Source organism: Protopterus annectens, chromosome 8.part0 (genome assembly GCF_019279795.1).
Source record: "Protopterus annectens isolate FY-2018-M chromosome 8.part0, PAN1.0, whole genome shotgun sequence".
In the NCBI taxonomy this organism is placed as follows: Eukaryota; Metazoa; Chordata; order Ceratodontiformes; family Protopteridae; genus Protopterus; species Protopterus annectens.
This window is the reverse complement of record NC_056741.1, coordinates 1231168518-1231188192: the sequence shown is the minus strand read 5'-3', so window position 1 is coordinate 1231188192 and position 19675 is coordinate 1231168518. Positions and strand designations below refer to the sequence as shown.

The following is a 19675-nucleotide window of genomic DNA, read 5'->3' as shown; positions in this document are numbered from 1 at the left end:
CTCCTAATCTTTAGACCCAGCCGCCCTATCTCCGCTTTGGGATTCAACCCAAGTGTAATGACTGCAGCAGTGAAACACGATGAACATAGTACAGTTGTGTACCTACCATAAATGTAGATGTTAATGTATTCACTGTTGCAGTCCAGGTTACCCACCCTTCATCCCCCTTTCTTTGCTGGGACTTATCTATACTTCTCTATCCTGTACAATCTATGTGGTGTATTTGCTTGTAGATGAAGGTATTGTGTTTATTTTACTGTATGTTTTTATAAGCAATATGTATTGCCTACCTTCTTGGGGACACCTGACATCTGGGGCAAGAAAAACTGAAGAAAATGGTGTCTGCTGCATCTTGTATACCCCCTGGCGCACTGACGTCAGGGAAGAGGCGACAGCAACCGTCGCTGCACCCGGACTTTGGAATTCAGGCTGACTGAGGGTAGCCTGCCAGCAGGATAACACAAGTGTAATGACTGCAACAGTGAATACACTCAAACATCTACATTTATGGTAGGTACACAACTGTACTTCCTACCTTGACAGGACTAAGCCTTTCAGAAAATCTGACCATCTGCTAGTCAGCTTTGCTACAGGGGCAGAGGGCCAAGGCCATTTTGAAGCAAACTATTTCAAATGGATAGCACACTGAATCCATTTCTGCTACAAGCACCATGGAAAACCTACCCCTCAAGGGGATCAGAACTCATTCCGCTAGAGCTGCTTCAAGTTCTGCAGCGTTTCCTAGGGGATTCCCTACCAGGGATGTCCTGGAAGCTGCAACTTGGAGATGTCCTTCATGGATGCATCTGCAGTCATAACAACTGGGTTGTCCTGTCGTCAGGCAGCCCTTCAGTCGGCCGGATTCCAAAGTCCGGGTCCGGCTTCGGCTGATGTCGCACTTCACCCGACGTCATCTCTGTTGGTTCGGGTATAAAGGCATCAGCCGACGCCATTTTCCTCAGTCTTTCTTGCCGTGGCGCCAAGCAGAAGCTGTTCGCAAGTGCCGGTCGGTCGGATCCAGAGATTACTTCTACGAATACTACTCAAGACTTCTAAAGCTAAGTACCCGTTGGGGACTCTTTCTTGCCTCAGCCAATGTCAGAAAAAGTTAATAATTGTTTAACCTGTGGGAAACAAATATCTCATAAAGATTTCCACTCTTATTGTCTGCCTTGTTTAGGCCCAGCCCACGACGTAGCAGCCTGTTCGCCTGTGTTGCTTCAACCGACAACGCTTAGGCGCCGGTCGGAGTTTGCTGAACAGTTTTTCGGTTCTGATTTTGCGTACATTATGCCGCCGGATCCTCCGACTACCCAATCTGCCAAAAGCGCAAAGATAAAGACCGACACTCGGTCCGCGGTTTCGCTGAAACCATGGTTAAGCAAATCATGAGTGTCTCGGTTTCGGCGAAACCGAAAACTGATCAAAGTACAGCTGAATCTATCTCTACAACTGAGGCCCCTGCTACCACTCTTGAAACAGCCTCAGAAATTTTATCCACTACGGTGGTTGCCACTGACTTATCAGACACCATTCCCTTGGATGTCTCTACCCCAGCACGTGGTGCTGCTAGGCCTCCAGCAGCCATGTCCATTAAGGCCTTCGCCAGGGCTAAAGCAGCAAAGACTACTAAAACAGTGCCTGTTAAACCCCCTACAACCAGGCCCTCCTCTAGTTCTCAAATGCTTACTCTGGCAGAAGATTTAATTTCATTAATTAGAGGATCTCAATCTCACCCAGACAGGGCCTCTCAGCCCCAGAGAAGAGACCTAGGGCAGAGCCCCTGAGCCAGTGTCCTCTGATGAGTCTGCCGATGAATCAGACATAACTGATCAGCCAGAGGCACCTTTCTCCAATTTTGAAGACTCTGATGCTGAAGAATCCATTCCAGCTGCTTCCCCACCAGAAGAATTCTCCTTTGGGGAAACCTTACATGCCATGCGAGAGCAGTTCCAATGGCAGCAACAGGATTTTTCAGACTCCAGAAAAGACTTAGGACCTTTCTGCACCTTCCACAGCACAGGCCCTTAGCTATACCTCCTGTTCTCTCTGTGGTGGATGATGCTTTCAATGATGTCTGCTCCGCACCAGATTCTTTACCTCCAGCCCCTGCCAAACCAGACAGATTTTACAGGGTGCCAGACACTCATCACCACCTTTACAAGGCCCCTCTTGCAGACCCCAAACTATATCCCAGGGTCCCAAGGCAGTAGCCATGACCATAGCAAAAAACCCTATTCCTTCAGAAAGGGAAGCAAGGTCATTAGACAGATGGGGCAAAAGGGTCTACACTTCAGCTACTCTCTCAGCTAGAGCTTTAAATTGTCAGTTTCACATGATACAATACCAAGAGTTTATGCTTGATCAGTTAACTAAAAAGCTAACCACTGATGAATCTCTTGATAAGAAATATGTATTAGAAATGGTAAATAACATACAACAGGTTAGTAACCATTCCTTAAAATGTGGCTATGATGCACTGGAGGCTTCATTTAGATCAGCCATGACTGGCACAGTGATAAGAAGGCATGCATGGCTAAAGGAGCAAGCTCTACCGGATCATGTTAAAGCTAAGTTGCTAGATGCTCCTATGGATAAGACAAGTTTGTTTGGTACACCTGCCCAGCAGGTTATGAAGAAAATGGAAGAAAAGGCAAAATCTGTTCAAACGGTCAAAGATTTCTTGCAGGTTCAACCCCCAAGGTTTAGCAGGAAATGGCCTGCCAAAAATTGGTCCTTTCCTGACTCCACAAGACCTCAAAGGGGCAGGAATAGACGTTCCAGAGGCAGAAACCAATCCAGGGGAGGTGCCTACAGAGGACGACAGTGGCAAGGTAACAACAGAGGCACAGACACAACCTCTGCCACTACATCAACTCAACCACAGTGACTTAACCCTAACCGCCTACCAGGGAACAAATAGCAGCTCCTCTAGGCAGAAAATTAACCTTATTTTCAAAGAACTGGCACTATATAACAAAAGACAAGTGGATTTTACAAACCATAGATCAAGGTTACGGTTCCACTTCCACACTTTACCAGTCAAAAGAGGAATGCCAAATCTACCGCCAAATCAAAAAACAGAGGCTCTACAACAGATAATGCAGTTAGCAAACATGAGAGCTGTGGAAAGAGTGCCAACAGCAGAGCAAGGAAAGGGGTTCTACTCCAGACTATTCCTAGTTCCAAGAAAGGAAAAAAGTTGGAGACCAATTCTCGACCTGTCCGCCTTAAATACATACATCATTGTCCCAAAATTCAAAATGCTGACCCTACAGCAACTTCTTCCCATGCTGGGCAAGGAGTGTTGGCTGGTAACTCTAGATCTCAAGGAGGCATACCTGCACGCCCCATTCGACCAATCTGCAGAAGATACCTCAGATTTCTTGCAGGATCAGAGCACTATCAATTCTCAGCATTGCCCTTTGGCTTATCTACTGCCCAGAGTATTCACAAAATGCCTGGCATCAGTAATCGCCCATTGCAGACTACAGGAATCCAAATTTACCCATACCTAGACGACTGCCTGCTACAAGGGGACAACAAAAGCAAGCTGACAACAGATTTACAAAGGGTCATTTACTTGCTGCAAGCACTGGGATACACAGTCAATCTACAAAAGTCAAGGCTGATACCATCCCAAACAAGGACATTCTTGGGCTGAATTGGACACAGTAAAACAGATGGCATTCCTAACAAAGGAAAACAAAAGAACTCCCTCTTTACTTCTTGGCACTAACAAAACAGAACAAGTTAACAGCAAGAAAAGTACTGCAGGCCTTGGGCTTCATGGCATCATGCATAATCTTGCTTCCACTTGCCAGACTTCATATGAGAAAACTACAGTGGTACCTAAAGAATTTATGGTCTCAACACAGACACAGCCTAGAAACAGAAATCCCACTAATTCCATGCTTAAAACAGGAGTTCCTATGGTGGGCTCAGGCATGCCAGTCAAACCCAGGGCTACCCTTTCGCAGATGTCAAGCAAGCCAGACCATCACAACAGACGCTTCAGACCTAGGATGGGGGGCCCACATGCTGGACAAATGCGTGCAAGGATTGTGGACACAGGATCAACTTCACCTGCACATCAACCTAAAAGAAATGCTGGCAGTAAAACTGGCAATCCAAAAGTTCAGACCATTTCTCAAAGAGGGCCAGTTGATAAGGACAGACAACACCACAGTCATGTGGTACATCAACAAACAGGGAGGCACTCATTCATACCCCCTATGCAGAATGACTTTGGAGCTGTGGACCCTGGCAATATTTGTACCGGGAAAAGAGAATACTCTAGCAGACATATTAAGCAGAACCACATCGGATGCCCACGAATGGAAGCTGCACCCGGACATCTTCAAGACCATCTCAAAGAAATGGGGAATGCCTCAGATAGATCTATTTGCATCACCTACCAATCACCAGCTCAAAAAATTCTGCACAAGGACATTCCACCCACTAGCATGGAAAGTGGATTCGCTCTCCTTCAGCTGGAAAGGCCTAACAGCATATGCATTCCCACCTCTTCCCTTGATACACAAGGTATTACTAAAAATCAAGGAAGAACGTCCAAGGATAATCCTGATAGCTCCAAACTGGCCAAGACAACACTGGTACCCACTGCTGAGGAGCATGTCTCGGAACAATATGTGGCCAATACCCCTGATGCAGAACAACTACAGCATCATACATCCAAACCTAAAAACGTTGCAACTGACTGCATGGAACATCACATAGCAGCAGCTAATCCAGAACTTTCCCAAAGAGTTAGAGACATTATTCTTGAAGCACGCCGAACTTCAACAAGAAGAAACTATGCTGGAAAATGGAAAAGGTTTGTCATTTGGAGTACTGAAAGAGGAAAAGATGTGTCAAACATAGATATGCCTAACATTCTGGAGTACCTAGCCGAACTTCTTCATTCAGGCCTGTCCTACTCCTCCATCAAGATACATGCATCAGCTATTTCAGCAGAATACAGCTTTGATCCACCTGTTTTTTCTCACCCTTTGCTCAGGCAGTTCCTCAGAGGAATCAAGAATGTAAAACCTCCAAGGAAACCACCATTACCAGCTTGGGACTTAAACTTTCTGCTAGAAAAATTGACACTATCACCCTTTGAACCAGCAGCAACAGCAGACCTACAACACCTGTCATGGAAAACTGCTTTCCTACTGGCAATTACTTCAGCAAGGAGGGTTTCAGAACTACAGGCCTTAATGGCAGTGCAACCCTTCCTAATCTTCCACCAAGATAGTGTCCATGAGGACTAATCCTACATTTATGCCTAAGGTGGTATCCAGAGTGTCTTTAAACCAGGCAATCCACCTTCCTACCTTCTTTCCCAACCCACAAAACAGAGGGGAAAGAATATTGCATACCTTGGATGTACATAGACAGCTACGCTACTACTTGGACAGAACAAAAGGTAGCAGAAAGACTGACCAACTTTTGTAGCCTATGCAACAGGAAGGGAAGGAAAAGCTATTTCCAAACAGACAATCTCCAAATGGATAGGAAATTGCATACGATTCTGTTATGCCTTCCATGGAAAACCAATTCCACAGAACATAAGACCTCATTCTACAAGGGCAACAGCCACTACCACAGCCTTCTTACGAGGAGTGGCAACCAAAGACATTATTGAGGCGGCTACTTGGACCTCCGTGCATACATTTGCCAAGCATTATAATTTGCCTCTATATTCCAGATCCCGAGCAGGGTTTGCCACTGCTGTACTGCAAGGGATCCTAAACACACCATAATCTAGTTTTATCCTCCTCCCTTGTTGGCTATGGTATTCTACCCAGTTGTTATGACTGCAGATGCATCCATGAAGGACATAGTACAGTTTTGTACCTACCATAAATGTAGATGTCCGAACTGGATAGCATCTGCAGTCAGGATTACCCTCCCTCCTTCCCTCTGTGGTACTCCAAGGGTGTTTACCCTCCTAATAGCTAGCTGGTGGGGGTCTTTATGGTGTATTTGTTTGTATATATGTGCATACATGCTTATTTTGTGTTTACCTCTATCTTTTTTGGAAACATTGGCATCTATCTAAATTTTAGCCTTCAAGAGGGCTACTGGCATCTGGGGCAAGAAACACTGAGGAAAATGGCGTCGGCTGATGCCTTTATACCCGAAGACCAACAGAGATGACGTCGGGTGAAGTGCGACATCAGCCGAAGCCGGACCCGGACTTTGGAATCCGGCCGACTGAAGGGCTGCCTGATGACAGGACAACCCAGTTGTTATGACTGCAGATGCTATCCAGTTCGGACATCTACATTTATGGTAGGTACAAAACTGTACTTTACACACCTTCACCAAGCATTACCACTTAATTTTTTTCTAAATCTAGAGCTGGATTTGCTACAGCAGTCTTACAAGGCCTGCTAGCCAGCCCTAACACTTCTTGACTGCCTCCGCCCTTCCTCAGCTTTGAGAATCAACCCAAGTGTGATGACTGCAGCAGTGAAACACAAAGAACATAATACAGTTGTGTACACTTAACATAAATGTAGATGTTCGAGTGTATTCACTGTTGCAGTCTGGTTTCCCTCCCTCCAGCCCCCTGGTTTTCTCTATCCTTTCTGCCTGTCCTCTTTATGGTCATTTTTATAGCAGGGGTATTTACTTTTTACTGGCGGTGTTCCATACCATGTAATTGCTTTCTATTTTTGGGGGCTCCTGACATCTGGGGCAAGAATAACTGATGTAATGGTGTCGCCTGCATGTTTTATACCCCTGACGACCTGACGTCATCGAAGAGGCGACAGCATCCGATGCAGAAATCCCAAGACTTTGGTATTCGGGCTGACTGAGGGCTACCTGCAGGCAGACAACCCAAGTGTGATGACTGCAACAGGGAATACACTCTTAACATCTCCATTTATTGTAAGTGTACACAACTGTACTTTCCCATGATTTAAAGGACTCCTGGATTATCCTCTTCAGTTAGGTCTATTTTTGTGGCTGCTCAAGTCTTCAACCAGGAAGATTTACTGCAGCAAATGGAAACGTTTTTCATTTTGGGCATCTCACAGGAGTTTAGACCCTTTCACTCCTATTTCTGCCATTTTTGATTACCTAGCCAATATTTTTCAACTGTGCAAGCTCTTCTACTATCAACGTTCAATTGGCTGCCATCTTATTTTCATGTGGGTTAAAATTCTGCCTCCCTAGCCTCCGCCAGACTATGTAAAACCTTTATCAAAGGTACCTTTGTTACACCCCCAGTCAAGGATCCTGTTCCACCATGGGACTTTTCTATGGCTCTTTGTGCTTTGGTTTCTCCTCCTTTTGAACCTGCTGCAACCACAGATCTTAAATATTCTCATCTTGGAAAACAGCATGATTTTCCATAAAGATGGGGTTTCCCTTCGGACCAATCCGTCCTTTCTTCCTAAAGTTGCATCACAAGTTAGCATCAATCAGACCATTAATTTTCCTGCTTTCTTCCCAAACTTTACTAACAAAATGGAACAAAACTCCACTTGTTTGGATGTTCATAGACAGTTATGATTTTATTTACACAGGACCAAAAAACGTGTACAAATCCTATCCCTTGTTTGTGTCCTTCTCTAAACCCTTTTTCTGCTAACCTATCTCCAAGGTCTCCATTGCTAGGTGGATTTCCTCGTACATCCTTCAGGTCTATAAGAATAAAGGTGTAGATCCTTCAGGTCAGGTGAAAGCTCATTCCACTAGGTCCATGGCTACTTCTGCGGCCTTTTGGTTTAGTCTCATTGGATGGTATTTGTTCTGCTGCTACTTGGTCCTCATCTCATACCTTTATTTCTCACTACAAATGGGATTTGACTTCTAGAGGGAGAGCAGCCTTTGTTTCCACTGTGCTCCGGAATATCCTTCCATGAGGGCCACCCAGGAGTTTAGTTGCTGCGGACCCTGTCCCACAGGTTGAAGATCGAATGAAGTAAACTACTTCAGATAAAGAAGTTATGTTCTCACCATAATGTTCCATCTGAGTAGTTCTACTTTATTTGTCTTCAACCGTCCCTCCCTCCTTCCCCTTGACCTTATATGAACAGCCTGTTGGCTGCAGTTGTATGTCAGTGTTTTTTGGGTCGGGTTATCAGTGTAAGGGTCGGCAAACTCTATCTGGGGGTTGGAATGTAGTGGAGGTGTTTTATGGGTGAGGGGAGGAGCTTGGAGTTTGGAGCATTTGCTAGTGAATTTGCCGGCTCAGATCCCACAGGTTGAATATAAATGAAGTAGAAGTACTTGGGTGGAACGTTATGGTGAGTACTTAACTTTTTATTTCTTGAATTGCTGGATGTGGTTTCTTCAGTGGTTGAGGTTGAACTGCTGCAAAGCAAAACTTCAACCTAAAGTTCTTAGTCTTCTTTATTCCGACAACTTGAATATCCAAAAAGACAAACGTGAATAAGAAAAAACTCACTTGAATAACACAGCAGAGCTTTCGGGGAATAACCCTTTAGTGTTAATAAAACAATGAATGAGTTTAAGCATACATACATTTATATGCAGAACTGTCATATCCACATGACACAGCCGCCCTATAAAAATGTAATTGAAAAGCACATCAATTAAAATTTAAAAACACAAACATTAAATAAATTTGTGTATTAACAAAAAATATTGTTAAAAGTATAAAAAAAAATAAATTGGAATATTAGATATCAATTTATATATTTTAAACTTTAATGATACTGTTTTTGTCTAAATTCTAATATAGGTTTGATAGTAATCATACTATTTAAACCTGGTTTCTTATCTGCATGCAGTCTTATAATCCACTTATCCTCAGCAATGTCTAACCTGTTCATTGTCTCCTAATCCTCAAGCTTTTGTTTACAATTTCTAAAACTTTAAATTTGAAATTGTTACATCTCTCTGTCCTATGCTGTACTAAGGCATTTGAGGGTGTTTATTCTCTTTTCAGATTTGTGTTCAATTATACGCACTTTTAATGCTCTAGAGCATTTACCCACATAGAAACTTGTGCACTGTGTGCACATAGCCAGATAACCATAACACTTCTACATGTAGCCTGACCCTTCATTTCATATTTGGTTTTATTCACCGGATGTTCAAATACTTTATTTGTACAGATATCTGTACAACTACAAGCATGATAGAGTATTGTACCAAAACTATCTGATATTACTTGTAAAGAATTAGTCTCAAAATCTTTATAGCATAACCTTTAATTTAAGTTGTACATATTCTTATATGCAAACCTAGGGATATGTCCTAGTATTTTGCTGAGTTCAGGCTGGGCCATTAAGATGCACCAATTCTTTCTAATTATTGGTTCAACATATTTTGTCATATATGTAGTTGTATATCTCAACACATTATCTGAGCCATTGCTCACAGCTTCTGGGGTTATGGACTCAGTAAAAAAAAAAAGAGATGCATAAGTATTCTTATTCAAAACATTATCCCTTATTTCATTAATATATTTCATATTACAACCTCTAACTTGAAATTCTTTACAGATGAGATCCATTTGATCCTGACATTTATCTGCCTCTATATTAAGTCTGCTAATTCTTAACAGCTGACTTGACAATTCCATTGAATATTTGACATGCATGCATGCTTTTAGCATGTGTATATCTATTCACCTGTGCATTTTTTCTTAAAAACACGTTTCCAAATTATCATTACTACCTTTGTACAATTCAGCGTCCAAAAAGGACATCCTAGTTCTAGATAAATTTACTGAAAATTTTAAGAAATTAGTTGTGCTACAAAGTTATCCAGTTGTCCATCACCCTGCCATAGAAGAAAACAATCCTCCACAAAGCGCTGGTAAAAAAGTAAATTATTCTTGTATCTATTTCCTTCCCTGAAAATGTACGGTCTCCTATTGATTAGGCACAATATTGGCATATGTATTCGCCATGGGAGGTACCCATGGCTACTCCTGATTGTAGATTGCTTATTAAATAAAAAAAAAAATTTTCTAGTACAATTTCTATTGTGCTACATATAACTTCAATATCTCTCCCTCTCATACTTGTTAGTACGTAAAAATTCACGAACTGCATTGATTCCATAATCATTAGGTATAACAGTGAAAAGAGAAGCTATATCCATAGTTACCATAATAAACTCACTGTTCCTATTACTATTATACCACTGATATAATTTTTTTTAGAAAACCCCGTGTCCTTTATATAACTGGGGCATAATTTCAAATATTTGCTCAGATTTTCTTGAGTAAATACTGAAAGTGGTTCTGTTGACCAACCCCTTCCAGACACTATAGGTCTCATTAGTGGTACTGTCATGGATTTATGCAACTTGGGTATTCCATAAATTATTGGAATTACTGGAGTTGATACTGTCAAAAAATTAAAAAGTTCTAGGGAGATACCACCCTGCGCTTGTAGATCATAGATGAACATGTTGACATCACTAATAATTTTCTTGACTTCGACATAAGAAATTTCTTTAAATGTGTTCTCATCTTTTAAAAAAATCATATATCAAAGCATTATATTTCTCCTTATCAAAAATTACTATTGCTCCTCCTTTATCAGCTTGCTTGATAATACTTTTGTTATTAATCAGCGCTTTAAGGGCAAGATGTTCATGATACGTCACATTAAACATCCTAGAATTCATCTTACATTTAGTCTTAGATCCGCGGTGGTGGTGCTGCGGTAGCGTTGTCGCCTCGCTGTAAGACGCTGGCCGGTTCGATTTTCAGCTAGAGCGTCTTCTGCATGGAGACATGCATGAATGGACGTACCTTCGTTGAAGGTTGTGTGTCAGGGCTGGTAACTCTGCACGTAAAAATCAACTACCAATCATTAGCGGACCGGAGTTCCGCTGTGGCGACCCCTAACCGGGAAAAGCCGAAAGAGAACATTATACAATTGTCTCAATTGATTTTCACAAATAGAACGAAATGCATTAAGTGTGGGGGCATTGTTAGGAATAAACATGCTTTTCTTTTTTAACTTATTAAAAGTCAGGTACTCCCATGGCGAATACATATGCCAATTTTGTGCTTAATCAATGGGAGACGCAGTACATTTTCAGCTAAGGAAATAGATATAAGAATAATGTACTTTTTTACCAGCGCTTTGTGGATGATTGTTTTCTTCTATGGCAGGGTGATGAACGACAATTGGATAACTTTGTACTTACACAGCACAACTAATTTCTTAATTTTCAGTAAATTTATCTAGAACTAGGATGTCCTTTTTGGACGTTGAATTGTACAAAGGTAGTCATGATAATCTGGAAACGTGTTTTTAAGTAAAATGGACAGGTGAATAGATATACACATGCTAAAGGCATGCATGCACGTCATATATTCAATGGAATTGTCAAAAGTCAACTGTTAAGAATTAGCAGACACAATACAGAGGCAGATAAATGTCAGGAACCAATGGATCTCATCTGTCAAGAATTTCAAGTTAGCGGTTATAATATGAAATATATTAATGAAATAAGGGGTAATGTTTTGAATAATAGGAACACTTATGCATCTCCTTTTTTTTTTTTTACTGAGTCCGTAACCCAAGAAGCTGTGAGCAATGGCTCAGATAATGTGTTGAGATATACAACTACATATAATAAGATGACAAAATATGTTGAATCAATTATTAGAACAAATTGGTGTATCTTAATGGCCCAGCCTGAACTCAGCAAAACACTAGGACATATCCCTAGGTTTGCATATAAGAATATGTACAACTTAAAATGTTATGCTATAAAGATTTTGAGACTATTTCTTTACTAGTAATATCACATAGTTTTGGTACAATACCCCGTCATGCTTGTAGTTGTTGTACAGGTATCTGTACAGATAAAGTATTTGAACATCCGGTGAATAAAACCATATATGAAATGAAGTGTCAGGCTACATTTAGAAGTGTTATGGTTATTTATCTGGCTACGTGCACACAATTCACAAGTTTCTGTGTGGGTAAATGCTCTAGAGCTTTAAAAGAGCGTATAATTGAACACAAATCTGAAATGAGAAGAAACATACCCTCAAATGCCTTAGTATAGCATAGGACAGAGAGAGAGATGATAATTTCAAATTTAAAGTTTTAGAAATGGTAGACAAAAGCTTGAGATTTTTTGTGTCTTTCGGCTTTTCCCGGTTAGGGGTCGCCACAGCGGAACTCCTGTCCACTAATTGGCAGAGTTTTACGTGCTGGCTTGCCAGGCCTAACGCACAACCTTCAACGAAAGAACGCCCGTTCACGCATGTCGCTACACAAGACGCTCTGAGAATCGAATGGGCAATGTCTAACTGTGAGGTGACAACGCTACCGCCGCACCACCACCGCAGTCCAAATAAAAGCTTGAGATTAGGAGACATAATTAACAGGTTAGACATTGCTGAGTATGTGGATTATAAGACTGCATGCAGATAAGAAACCAGGTTTAAATAGTATGATTGCTATCAAATCTATATTAGAATTTAGACAAAAACAGTATCATTAAAGTTTAAAATATATAAATTGATATCTAATATTCCAATTTGTTTTTTATCCTTTTAACAATACTTTTCTGTTAATACACAAATTTATTTAATGTTTGTGTTTTTAAATTTTAATTGATGTGCTTTTCAATTACATTTTTATAGGGCGGAAGTATCATGTGGTTGATAGTTCTGCATATATATGTATGTATGCTTAAACTCATTCATTGTTTTATTAACACTGAAGAAGGGTTATTCCCGAAAGCTCTGTTTTACTAAAGTGAGTTTTTTCTTATTCACGTTGTCTCTTTGGATATTCAAGTTGAACTGCTGCACTCAGGACTACTCATGCTTTTGTAGTCCGCATATGACACGATGAGCACATGCACCATGTTTCTTCCTTGAGGATGAAGCTGACTTCTGCATGATAGGATAAGAAATTATTTTAAGCAGACGAGTCGTGTGTGAATATTTTTCCTTACTTTGGATACCAAGTGGTACTTCAAAAACTTCACTTGCTTCACTATTAAGAACTGTTAAATGTGCATGTTAGCTATCTGCATGAATCACATCTATAGTGCTTGCAACCCACATTTTTTGTCATAGTAAAGGTAGTTTAGCTGTATGCTCATTATGTTGCCTGGAGTTTGTTTCTTTTCTATTTAGAAGTGTTAGGAATATCTGAGCTGTGCTTCTATTAAAATGTTTCTAATTTTTTTGTGTTGACAGAGCACTGAAATGGTACTGTACCTTTCTTACATTTTTCTTTTCATTTGTAGGTCCATATACATTTAGCATCTGTGACACTTCTGCATTCTCTGACTATGTTCGTAGTGGAATTGTTAGCCAGGTGAAGATGCCAAAGAAGATTAATTTTGTAAGTAATATTAAATTGTCTTTGGTTTTGACAACTTTTAAGAATTTTCCATTTTTCAGATGTGTGAATGTGTGTGAAGAGCAAGAAAGTGTAATAAGAGTTTTGAGATTTCTGTGTACATATGGGTGCGCAAAGGTTTTTTTCTGTTTTGGACAAATTCTCTGTTTAAAAAAAGTGCCTTTTGTTGTAGTATACTTGCCTGTTTTATTAGAGAAACATTTTGACAATTTTAGTGTGTACAGTAGTGCAGGTGTTAATGCTGATGCCTTTAAAATGTTAGGTTGTACTATTTAGTTCTTGAGTGGAGAGTTTTCAGTGCAGTCACATTTTCTCCCTTTGTGGGAGTTTTCAGCGTAGTCTGCAGGTTCCTTCTGCATCCTAAAGATGTGGTGTTATATAATCAGGATATTCTCCTGATTTGCCCATAGGAATGTCCCAACACACATCTGGTCCTAGATTGTTTCCCTGTCATAAACTCATTGCTTCCCGGGATAAGTTCCTGCTCCCTTGTAACACACAGTAGGGTAAGGGTGGGTATTAGAAAAGTGGGTGTTCTGTTTTAGTGGTTTGTACTGTAAATGAATGCTGATTTACCAGTCCATTTGGTTGCTTAAATTTCTACCGATATGTTGTGATTCAAGGTTCATAGTTTCATAGTATAGTACTAGGCTATCTGCCCTGGGGCATTTGTAAGCCTAGCCATAGTGATGTGGCTTTTGCCACCCCATGAAGTGGTACAAAAATGTACAGAATAAATCTAGAATACTGTGCCTCTGTCTAGTAGCGACAGTGAAGGTCCCCTTATATAATAGAATTAGTTTACTGTGCCCCTTTCTAGCAGTGGCACAGATGTGACCCCTGGAGTAAACTTACCATCTCCCATCCACTCATCAAGGTTTCTCTTGAAGAGAGTCAGTGAGGGGCTCTGCCTAATACGAACTGGGATCCTGTTCCAAAGCATGGGAAGCCTCTGGGTTATGAATCTATCCCTCCAGCATGTCCTATTCATACTTGTGCCGAGGTTTAAGTCTTTAGCTCTCGTGGTCCTGATGGATTTGGATTTTTTGAGGTGGAGCATGTCCATCAGATCCTGATTGGACATGGCCTTGTATGTCAGGCAGAGATCACCTCTGAGCAGGCAGTATGCTACTGAATAGAGCTGAAGTTTCTTTAGTCTGGCAGAATAAGACATATGTTGGAGACCCTTGATCCTTTTGGTGAGGTACTTTTGTGGTCTCTCCAGCTGTTGCAAGTGCCGGGTGAGGTACATACCAAATGGGGCATTGTACTCAATCATGGGTCTGATGAGGGAGGAATATAGGGGTACAATGACATCCTTGGATCTGGATGTGAAACCCTTCATGATGAGGTGTGCAAGGTAGAATGTTTTTCTAACCACTTTGGCAACGTGGGTGTCAAATGAGAGGTCGCTGTCTACTTGGGTCCCTAGGTCTCTGATTACTTTTTCCGTACTCAGTGGGTTGCTGTCTGTGATAATTTGTGGATACTTTGTTTTTTTCCAAAAGGGATGACTATACATTTTTTGGCATTTAGTTTAAGGCCATGACTACGGCACCAGCTGTCCGTTTCAGTGAGGCCTTTTTGTAGGATGTATGTATCTGCTGGTGTATCGACTATGGCGCCTAGTTTGCAGTCATGTGCGAACTTTGTCAGCCACAGCCCTCCCATGTTTGCTTTAACATCTGAGAAATAAATGCCAAACAAGAGGGATCCCAGGACAGATCCCTGTGGGACACCACTTGTGACTGGCTTTGAGTCTGACATTGCTCCAGCGATTTTAACTTTATGGGTTCTGTCCTTTAGCCAATTTGCAACCCATCTAGTGACATAAGGGTTTACTTTTAAGCTGTTTAGCTTATCTATGATGCCTGAGTGGGGTATTGTGTCGAAGGCCTTAGCCAAGTCCAGTTAATGCATTTGTTGTAAGAGGAATTAGTTAACTCATTACAGCCAAGTGATGCCTGCAGGTGTTTCTGCAGTTGCATCCCTCTGATAGTTGTAGGCACTAAATATTGCATGTTCATGTTTGCGTTAATTTCAAAAACATGCAAGATACAGTGTTAAAATAGCTCTCAGATGCTTACACAATAGCCAACACAACATTATTGATGTTTTACTTCTGTCCAGTGCAGTTACAGTCCTTAATTGTTATGTTTTCAGAAATTTCTTGTTTTTCTAAATTATCTCATGAACCAAGTAGCACAGACAGAACTGCTAAGCCTTGTATGATAGCTCAACTGAATGAACCAAATGCTGTTGGCAGAATGTGTGTAACTTGAGTGGCTGCTTTATTAGTGTAAATTGTGTAATTAATATTATGTTCTTAATATTTGCTATGTTTATAGTGATTAAAAAAAATCCAGTTTAAGACCTAGAACCTAAAGAATACTGCCAGTATAAAAATAGCTTGTTGATGAGTTTGCCATTTACACTGTAACTCCACTAGTTCCAGCGATGTGAATATTAGTTTGAATTTTGAGGACATCATTTATCTATCAGAAAGTTTAGGCTTCATCCACTGGAGGTTACAGTGCAAACTTCAAGCTCCATTGGAGGAAATGAGCTAAGATGTGAAACAAAATGCACCTACATTTTTTGCTCAAAGGCTTTCTATTACTATGTTTCAGTATTCATAACCTGCGATTCCCAGCCTAGGCGACCTGAATGTCTGGCCAGTATACAAGACATTTGCTATGCATGGTACGTGGCAGGTTGCACATAGCAAGGCAGCTTATGTAGGCCATAAAGGTTAAGTCTGCACGTGCCATTCCTCAGAACTTCCCTGCTGCCAGTCCGAATGCCATTTTTCTGATTTCCAAGTGTTTGCTGTTTTCAGATAAGTGCCCAGTTGGAGAAAATCTGTGTTCTTTTTTGCTGCTGCATGTTTTTTTTTTTAGGTTAATGTCATTTAGGAAAGGCAAGTGCCTTTGTGGACGTCAGATTCGACACACAGATGGCCAAGATCAGTGTTTGTGTTGCCTAGGGTCCAAGCATGTTTTAAAGTCTATTAATTTGCCAGGTGTTCATCCCCAGACGCTTAATAGTCTTTTGTTGGCTATTAATATTTACCTTAAAAATCAGTTGCTTAAAAGTCTTGCTTTTGGTATGGTGGGCACAACAGGTCTGTCTGGTGAGCCACCAGAGAAGGTGAAACAAATCAGGCCTGAATCTTTAACTGTGCCTCTTGAGGCCATTGAAGGACCGGAGACCCGTTCAATCTCTGGCTCCCAAGCTGCAGTGGGTACCATTTCAGAAGCCTTTAGGAAAGGTGCCACTAGCATGTCCACAGAGGCATAGAAGGCATCCGTTCACGATAGTAAGGGGGACCCGCAAAGCACTACCTTGGATATCCCTTGCGATGCCCTTCCAGCTCCTCCATTTAAAGCTATCCCAATGCCCGCCCTGGAATCCAGGCCTACATCTATTTTCTTGCAGTGTAAGGGGATCTTCCTTGTAAGAAGAAATTAAAACATGTTTCCTCTTCCCATGATCCTTCCCCAGATTGGCAGGCCTTCTCACAGGGAATCCTTAATGCCTTCCTTTCTTTAAATCCTTCCACTGCTCAGTCTTCCATTTCTGTTCCTTCCTCCACTACCAGGAGATCAGTAGAGGAACAGGAGCCTCCTGGAGAACATTTTGGGTTCTGCAGTGACCTCGGGGTCATTTGCTCAGACTCCTTGAAGCAGAATACCTTTTGTGGCCATCTGTGGCGAAGCTCTTCTCTGTTTTTTTTGCAGACCCTTTTTGTTGCAGATGGGCCCCCTCAGTGAATTTCTTCCCACTTCTCCCCAGCTATCCTGCCAGAGTTCTTGCTGGAGTCATTCCCTTGCTCCACCCTGATTCTGGGCCTCCCCAGTTTTGTCCCAAGCAGCAGCTCCTTTGCCACCTAAACCTCCAGGCTCTCTGTGGTTTTGTCCACTCTGTCATAAAAGTTTGTCAGGCAGTTTAAGTGCATCAGATGTGGAGCAGCTGATGAGGTCCTCCTAGCAAGCACAGATGCAATTGAGCCGTTTTCTTTCAGCTCTGGGCTCCCTCCCTAGAGCCTCTGCTGTGTCACCTTGACATTTTTCTTTTGGATCCATGGTAGTCGGGCTTTGTTTTGTGATCTTCCATGGGGTTGGCTGTGATGATATGACCTATTAAATTTCTGATCCTGCCCTTGGTTTTCTTGACATTATCTGCATAGAAGCCAAGTTGGCTTCAGTGCTGATACTTTGAGGTAGGCTGCTTCAAGTCTAGTTCAACTATCCTGGCTTAAAGTTCATCTCTTCTTCCTGGGTGTCTGCTTTCGAGAGCTCTGGTATCTAATTTTCATGTTGGAAAGGATAATGCACCTTTGGATTACTGTAAAGATCTCAAGAGTTTTCTTTAAAGGCATTTTTGTATTACACCCTCTGGTTCATACCTAGTACCTCCTTTGAATTTACCCTTTATGCTGCAGGCCCTTGTAGGTCTTCATTTTGAGTCTTCTGCTTGCTCTTATTTGAAGCTTTTATCTTGGAAGACATTGATCCTTGGTGGCTGTTAATTCTTCCAGGTGTGTATCCGAATTACAGGCTCTTTCTGCTGGTCTCCCATGTCTGGGCTTCCAATAAAGGTAGTTTCTTCATACAGACCCTTCTTTCCTTCCAAAGCTGGCTACTGAAAATAACCCAAAGCAGGCTATTCACCTTTTGGTGTTTTTTTTCCCAGTTATGGCAAGTACTTGTTACATAGTCTTGGATGTACATAGACATTTTAAGTTCTTTCTGGACAGGGCTAAATCTTTCAGAAAGTCTGACCAGTTATTCCATTTTAAAGTCTAAATTGGGTAAACCTGTTTCAAAAGTTCAACTGTAAAAGTGGCTTTCACACGGTTATCTCCTTTGCATATTTTTTGAAAGTTAAGACTTTCCAATTCAAACCAGTCATTCCAGAAGAGCTATGGCCATTGCTATGTTTTTTCCAGAGCATCTTTAGATGTGTCTGGCGCTGCTGCTTGTGTAGGTTTTTGCACATTTTTGTGGCTCACTACAAGCTGGGCATTCAGTCTTGGTCCAGATCTTCATTTGATTCCACGGTATTGCGTAGTATTCTTTCTTAGAACTACCCAAGGGGATTACAGGGTTGGGGACTCTTTCCCACATGTTGAAGGCAAACAGAAGAGACATCAGATTTGATGTCAATTTTCATTCTGTCCTCAACTGAAGAGTTGGGTTTTTACTCTCATTTTACTAAAGCTCATGGCAACCAAAAACACACCAGCTTTTCCCTTGCCTATAATGCACCAACCCTAAGTTACCTCAGATCTCTTTTGCCTAAAGATGTGGTTGATCTTGCTCTCACTTTTTTCAAGTAAGTGATACTATTTTCTAATATTTCTGATACTATTTGTCCTTAACTTCATATGACATTGTACTTTTTTGTTATCATAGTTGGTAATTGTACTTTCACTGTGTCTGTTGTATTGTGTTCTTCCTAAATTGCGATCACTAGTAATTCTCTTCCCCTTTTACCGTTCTACACTTAGTGTAGCTTTTTATTACCATTACTGGTAGTTTTCTTCCTTCCTTTTTTCTTTCGAAAGCAGTGAGTGAGAACGTCACTGAAAAAACAATCAGTAAAAACAAAATGAAAACTCCAGCAAAGCTAGAAATTCCACCGAGTGACCTCACAAATCTCTTGTATCTGAGGCACAAGGAATGTATGCAAATGATCCTTGTGAACATCAGGATTTTCAGCAAATTGGCGATTCTGAATGCCCATGACTTGTTTTGTCATTTTAATGGACAATTTCAGGCCAATAAAGCTAAACCCCACTAGCTGTGGATGTGCATATTTTGGCATTATGACCTCATTAGCACAAGCAGAGTGCTTGACTAACCATAAGAAACACAGGGCTGTTATACCCAGCTGATGTCCATTATCATTAGGGTCACTGGAAAAATATCCCAAACAACTATAACAATGAGTGAGATGGTCACTGAAAAACCAATCAGTAAAAACAAAATGAAAACTCCAGAAAAGCTAGAAATTCCACTGAATGACATCCCAAATCTCTTGTATCTCAGGCACATGGGATGTATGCAAATCATCCTTATGAGCATCAGGTGTTTCAGCTAATTTGTGATTCTGAATGCCCATGATTTGCTTCGTCATTTTAATAGACAATTTCAGGCCATAATGCCAAACCCCACTTGCCGTGAATATGCATTTTTTGGCCTTTATGACCTCATCAGCACAGCACAAGCAGATTTTTCCAGTGACCCTAATGATGGACATCAGCTGGGTTTAACAGCTCTGTGTTTCTTATGCTTAGTCAAACACACTGCTTGTGCAGTGCTGATGAGGTCATA

General features: G+C 41.2%; 1 protein-coding gene across 1 annotated transcript in view; it reads left to right on the top strand.

Annotated features, from left to right (window-relative positions):
- Positions 1 to 19675, top strand: part of UBA1 (ubiquitin like modifier activating enzyme 1) — a 2903587-nt gene that overhangs the window by 983889 nt on the left and 1900023 nt on the right. Inside the window, exon 9 of the mRNA XM_044080725.1 lies at positions 13222 to 13319. Coding sequence (XP_043936660.1) covers positions 13222 to 13319 — 98 coding nt within the window. The remainder of the gene's footprint in view (positions 1 to 13221; positions 13320 to 19675) is intronic.